The following is a 6,687-nucleotide window of genomic DNA, read 5'->3' on the forward strand; positions in this document are numbered from 1 at the left end:
TTCCAGCCGAAGACCCACCAAACCACAGTGAACTTTTCACATTTTCTCCTCAGCAAGAGCCAGTGTGCGAGGTCATCTAAGAAGCCAAATAGGACACCCCCCTGCTACTTAAGAGCACCTCTATTTATTTTTATTTTTTCTCCCGTGGCACCGTGGAGCTGCAGGTAACTGCCACTGACCCCGGAGCGAACCAAAGCTATGCATGGTGTGCATTGCAGGTGGTGTGGCTCTGGGTGGAGATGTGGAGGTGGGAGATAGAGGCTTTGGTTAGTGGTAACATAATTCCTCCAATAAGAAGAAATAGAAGAACCGCTCTTCCTGTCTGTTTTTTTTTTTTTTTTTGTGTAAAACCCCCTGTTGAGCCATGTGTGTCTGCTCCTGAGGGCTGCTGGGTTCAATGAAACTCAACTTTTCTGCATGAGGAGGATGTTTGGTCTTTAATTCAAGCAGGGAAGGGTCAACACTTTATTTACAGGACTTGTGAGTTTCAAATATTATTCCTAATTTGATGTTGTTCATAATATCATAATATATCAATATTCAATAGGGATAAAAGTTCAGAAAAATACAAAAGGCAGCTGTCTGATCTGCTTTAATGGAGTGATTAGACTTTTGGGCAAGAAAAAAAAAAACTGTTCTCATGACAGGATCCTATCAATAATTCTGCAAATATCCAACCCAAAAGGAGAATTTCACAGTGAAAACTAACTGTAACTGCGCCAAACTATCGAACATCGCTGAAATTAGATTCACACTGAATGAGACAAAATAAAAAAAGTTCTTCGGTGTAACTAGTAATGACTAGTTTAGGACGTGGCGAGAACACATCACAGTTTGAACATGTGAAATATAATACAAAGAAAAAATAATAATAATAGATATATATATACATATATACATACATACATATATTAAAATCCCTTCATTCAACTTTCATTGGACAGATTTGACTGTGATTAAGTCTCGAGGCGTGCACGTGTTAATAACGATTACACTGCGAGCAAAACCATTTCTTAAAAAAATAATTGAAAATAGTTATTTTCTATAATATGCGTCAACCACATGTTCTGTAAGCAGCACATGATTTTAGCGAATTAATAAAACCAAAACAACAACAGATAAAGTTTTCCCTTCTGTTTCTTCTTATTAAAATGTATTTGTGTGTCTCTGCAGCTTCGGTAATATTAAGACTAGAAATAAAATGTCTAACAAATTAAATAGGGCCACATTATTGAGAATATAATAATCAAACAAATCAGTTTGTCTGACATAAAGGTCACGGAATGATAAGTGAAATAAAATAGCATAAAATAATATAAAATCAAATAAAATCATCTTTTTCTTTTGCACCATTTGAAGTAATTTTACAGCATTTTAAACTTTATTCCATCACCATTCAGATGAAACTGCCCTCAAACCAAGTGAATGAACAACAGAGAAACTTTGGGCATCCAAAGACGCAGATTAAATCCCATTTGCAGCCACAACTCGTAGCTGCAGATAAATAATTGCCTCATTCTGGATGTCTAAACATGTTGTAAATTAAAGTCAGTTTTGATTGTTTCCTCTTAGAGTCGTCGTGGGTCTAGAATCACTTGAAAACTGCTGTTTGGTTTGGATTCAGGTCGTGGGAGGAGTTGAGTGCTGTTTCATATTCAGAGAGGAGGGGGGGGGGGGCTCTTTACGGATCTCATTCTCTTCGGGGCTATAAAGACGTTGTGCCTTCAAGACAGAGCAAATTAACTCCATTGGCGAATTATTGCATTACAAGGCACCGCTCCGCTCAACGGTGCGCGACGGCGATTAGTTTCTTTTTTTTTTTTTTTTTTATGGTGACATTTGATTAAAGCGAGCGGATTTCGGTTAAGATGATGGAGTACATGGAGGATAAGTTTGCGCTGAAAAGCCAAGCGATGAAGGCCAGCGATTACTACATGGACCAAGTCATGGAGAGCCTGGACAGCGCGCAGTACTTCACCAAGTCTTCGCCCAAATGTGTGCAGGCCTTCGGGCTTCAGAGCGGCGAACACCGCTCCTCGCCCTGCGCAGACCAAACCGGTGCGTAACAACTTGTTTTTGTGACTTTTTGTGCATCAACTCTGCAGTTTTTTTTTTTGAGTGGAGGAGGTTCAAGTTATTTTGCTAAAGTTAACATCCAATCGTTTATTTTTTGGACCAAAACCTTTCTGATATTTTATTTATTGTGTTGAGTTATTCTCGTTAACTGTGGTTCCTTTTGTATGTTAATTATTTTACATCTTCACAATTAAAAAAAAAAAAACAACTATGGAAATTATTGATGGTTTTTAAAAATCCACGTAGATATTTTAATATGAAACACCTAAAGTATCAACATTGACCTATAATTTTGATCATTCTTAATCATAACTGGGAGCTTGGCAAGTGTAAAGATGTGTTTTATTAACTATCACCTTTTCTGTTCACTCCAGCCAGTTACGGTGTGCCAAAAACAGACGAGGACACTTTGCACTCGGACCTCGGCAGGTCGATGGACAATTGTTGCACTCTTCGGGCGTCTCCGGTGACATCTGGGCAGGAGAAAACGGATTTGGACGACATGGGAGACAAATGTGACAGCAACGTGTCCAGCAGCAAGAAGAGGAGACACAGGACGACCTTCACCAGCGCGCAGCTGGAGGAGCTGGAGAAAGTCTTTCAGAAAACTCACTACCCAGATGTTTATGTGAGGGAACAGCTGGCCATGAGGACGGAATTAACAGAGGCCAGAGTGCAGGTACAGTTTTTCACCATATTCTTATTTTGTCAACTTTCACAAGCGAGGAAAAGAAACCATAAAGATTTCAGACGATAAATCTGGAGCGAAAAGACGCTGTGCGTAAAAATCCAAATCCACCAGTGGAGCTCACATAAATACAGTAGAACATATTTTTAGTAATTCAAAATATTCTGATAATTAAAGATATTTTCATTTTAAAACACATCTTTCTTTTTTTTTTACTAAACCACTGCAGAGGGATTTATTTAAATTTTACGCGGCTGCAGATTGTTTTGTTGGAATTTGGTTGGACGTCATTTTTTTTTTTTTTTAACGTGAGGTTTTGTCTAAAAGTCACACCATTTTTACGCTATATATTTTTATTTCATCTCATTGTATTTGATTTTCTCTTTCCCCCCTGAATAGGTGTGGTTTCAGAACAGAAGAGCGAAGTGGAGAAAGAGAGAGCGCTACGGCCAGATCCAACAAGCCAAAACTCACTTTGCAGCCACCTACGATTTATCAGTGTTACCGAGGACCGACAGCTACACGCAGGCAAGTTGTCTTCGTTTTTCTAACTTCTTGATGTCTTTTCAAATGAACCTCTAATAGGAGTTTTAATATTTTTGTAAAAAGCTCACTGTGCGCGGATAGGACGCCGGTTTTCAGTGATGCTCTCAGCGGCCTCTGCTCAGTCCTCTCCTCTGAAATATTAAATGTATGAACGTCACAGCAAATGACTCCATCTGCATAAATCAGTGCATGTCACCGCCGCTCCATGAATCACTTATTATGAGACCCATCTTCAGATAAGAGGCTGAACACTGATTAGAGCCTCTGTGAGGTGTCCTGGCTGAATGAATGGCCTTATATCAGATTTCACGTTAGCCGAACATTCATCTTGCTGTTTGGACAAAGGTCAGGTACAAGATGAGGTGAGAGGAGACACATACTGTCAGTTTGTCCTTTTGGTAGGTGTTCTCTATCAGAAACTGAGATTAGTCCTGTGAGTGCTGTAGAGCGTGATAGATTCTTTTTTTTGGGGATGGAAATATGCAGCTCCTCCAGAGGGGTGTGTGTTGGCATCTTAAGCTTACAGAAAGTAGTTTGTTTTGAATTCAAAGAAGTGGAATTCTAAAAAAAAAAAAAAAAAATAGAGAGAGAGAAGTAGAAAATGTCAGAGTCACTGCTCTGCTATGCCCTGGCACAGGACCAGGTCAGGAATCTGCTGGTCGTATTTTCTTCGCACATGTTTCTGATAGATACCCTGGACACCAGCCATGCCCTTTCTCACAGCTGATCCAGATTACTGTTGTTAAATGGACCGTCCTACATGTAATTGTGCTGGCAGTGGGTGTCTTTTGTCTCCATAAACTCAGTGGACATGGGCTGCATTTCTGTGGCTTTTAAAGAGTTTTGTTTCGTTGGCTATGAGGTTTCGGCCAACACTGATGCTTTTTGGGCAGAGACCGTCGTCCTCATCGATGGCACATGTTGTCAGTCACATGTCGGCCGAGCTGATTCTCACACTGCAACTACTTTGTGTGACAAAAAGGTTTATCGAAATGTCAAAGTGGACTTTTGGTCTTAAACAAACCACTATTGGTTTGTGTTGAATATTTCTGCAGGCTCTACTTTAGCCTTTACTTTGGTTCTGTCTATTTACTTTACTGCACTACAATATTTCCTGAAGATTGTTGATGTCAAATTTATTTATTTATTTTGGTGTATTAATCATTTTTCATTGTTTCTTAAAATATCAGTTGGGATTAATGTTAAGGGACAGAAAGCTGAGGTGGTTACATTTTAATGACTTAATTTTGACCAAATACAAATAAGGAACAAATGAATTTGCATGCTATTCACATGCTACTCACTTGCGCTGGCTTGTCTTCTCAGTTAGATTCAAATCTTGGCAAATGAGAGCAAATGAACTGTGTCAGAGTGAGTGAAGTCATCTGAATGCGATAGAGCCGTCAGTTTGGTGGGTTTTTTTCCATTAAAGACAGACGTGCTGTTCTGTGGAGTGGAGTGGAGCTCTTGCCTTACAAATCAGTCATGTGGTGTTTAGTGTATGCTGACCAGATGGCTTTATATCCCCTCTCTGTCCTCTCTGTCCCGTCTGCTCTCTGATCGTCCAGTAATGCCAACAGAGGCTTCACGACCCTTCTATGAATTATATTCCATGAATTTAAAACATCACGTCTTGTGTCTTATTCGAATTGTTTGGACCCGTGTGACGATGTTTGTGACACTAGAGGGTGACTATCCATGCTGAATGTTTTGGTTTAACTGCCCAGATTTTCAGATTGCTGCCTCCACCCCAATACAATGGTAGTGAATAAGAGTTATTTATTGGTACTTAAAGCATTAAAAGAAAAAAAGAAAAAAGATTCAGAAAAATGAACAGCAGCATCTCTGCCCACAAATATCCACACGCATCTCTCTCACCAGTTTTCACAGGGATTTTTCTTGAGTAGAGAGTAATATCTATAAAAATATATATAAAAAATATATAAAGAAATAAAAAATGTAAAACTTACAGCAGCACTAAAATTTGTCAGAAAATATTTTTTGGTAAAATTTAGTTTTTTTTGGTTTGTAATGTGGCTGAAACAACTATTTATGTTTTCACTGCATGTGTTACTGCATGTTATTCAACCATTTCACACATAATATTGCTTTAACACCAGCATCTCAAGTACAACTCATTAACAGACTGTCTTAGAGAATTACTAATATCAGTATTTCTGTTTTAGATCTGAAGCTACAGCTGCATTTCTGTGGAGCTTTAGTTCCCAAATAGTTTTTATCTTAATGCAGCACACTGGACTTTAATATTCCAACAAACTAAGTAACAAAGTTTTCTCAAGTCAAAGTGGTTGATGAAGCTTTTTCTGAGCTTTCAAACACATCTCATGGTCTTCATGAGTGAACGTAATGGTTCAGGTGTTATTATGTACACAAGTATCTGCTCTAAATGGGCCACATTCTCTCCAGTGTCTAACCCCTTGTTTCGCCCAACAGATTCCTAACAACCTGTGGCCGAGCCCTGCTCCCGGTGGCTCTGTGGTCTCCTCCTGCATGCTGCCCCGAGGCTCCCCTCCATGCGTCACTTCCTACTCGCACTCCCCTCGCTCAGGTGCCGGTGCCGCCGACCACGGCTACGTGAGCTTCCCCAATCAGCAGAACCAGTTCGGCCATGTCTCCCTCAACAACTTCTTCAGTGCGGACTCCCTCCTCACGCCGGCTGCCAATGGCCACCACGCCTTTGAGGCCAAGCCTGAGTTTGAGAGGCGCTCGTCCAGCATCGCCGTGCTGCGCATGAAAGCCAAGGAGCACGCGGCCAACATCTCGTGGGCCATGTGATCAGAGTTCCCGCGCATGGAAAAATAACTTTCAGAATGTGTGGGAATTGCCCAAAGAGTCTGAAATCATATTCAAAACAAACCGTTGGTCCCTCACAGCACAGATCTAACAACTTTTTGTCATCTACAGACTAGATGTCACTTACTTGTTGTTGTGACTGAGCAGCTTTGGAGTGATATGGTCAGCTTCACAACCAAACTGCCCTGCTTTTCCATCTACACCGTATGTAACCCAGGCCAAAGTTTGGTCAGGCTTTATGATTTGTGCATAAGCTCAAGCTAGTGTTCCATCCTCTTGGTGAAAATAGGGGGGGATAGAGACAATAACACGACAACCAAAGAATCTGAAGGAGTCAGAGTAGAAGTGAACATAAAAGTGATTTACTTTCAGCTCTGCTCAATACTTGCAATCATAACAGATTCTCAAAATGTGGGGGAAGACGGGACCATGTGGTTGTAGGGGAGAAAAAAAAAGAAATCAATATAACAAAACGATGCCTGACATAAACTAAAAGGCAAACAAAAGACCTAACTAACGTACCTAAAGGAGCTTTACCAAAACGAATGCAGAGTTGGAACCAA

General features: G+C 40.3%; 1 protein-coding gene across 1 annotated transcript; it reads left to right on the forward strand.

The window, feature by feature from the left end:
* The first annotated feature begins 1,868 nt into the window (after positions 1-1,868).
* On the forward strand, positions 1,869-6,106 carry alx1 (ALX homeobox 1). The gene is made up of 4 exons (XM_070831504.1): positions 1,869-2,058; positions 2,451-2,755; positions 3,164-3,292; positions 5,765-6,106. The coding sequence occupies exons 1-4, from the start codon at positions 1,869-1,871 to the stop codon at positions 6,104-6,106; spliced, it is 966 nt and encodes a 321-aa protein (XP_070687605.1).
* Positions 6,107-6,687: the final 581 nt, after the last annotated feature.

This window comes from Pempheris klunzingeri, chromosome 5, assembly GCF_042242105.1.
Source record: "Pempheris klunzingeri isolate RE-2024b chromosome 5, fPemKlu1.hap1, whole genome shotgun sequence".
NCBI lineage: Eukaryota > Metazoa > Chordata > Actinopteri > Acropomatiformes > Pempheridae > Pempheris > Pempheris klunzingeri.

Bases quoted from the DNA above. Each gene is read 5' to 3' on its own strand.
- alx1 (XM_070831504.1), top strand. From the start codon at position 1,869: ATGATGGAGTACATGGAGGATAAGTTTGCGCTGAAAAGCCAAGCGATG. The intron at 2,059-2,450 runs GTGCGTAACAAC...TGTTCACTCCAG, and splicing joins GCCCTGCGCAGACCAAACCG to CCAGTTACGGTGTGCCAAAA. The intron at 2,756-3,163 runs GTACAGTTTTTC...CCCCCTGAATAG, and splicing joins TAACAGAGGCCAGAGTGCAG to GTGTGGTTTCAGAACAGAAG.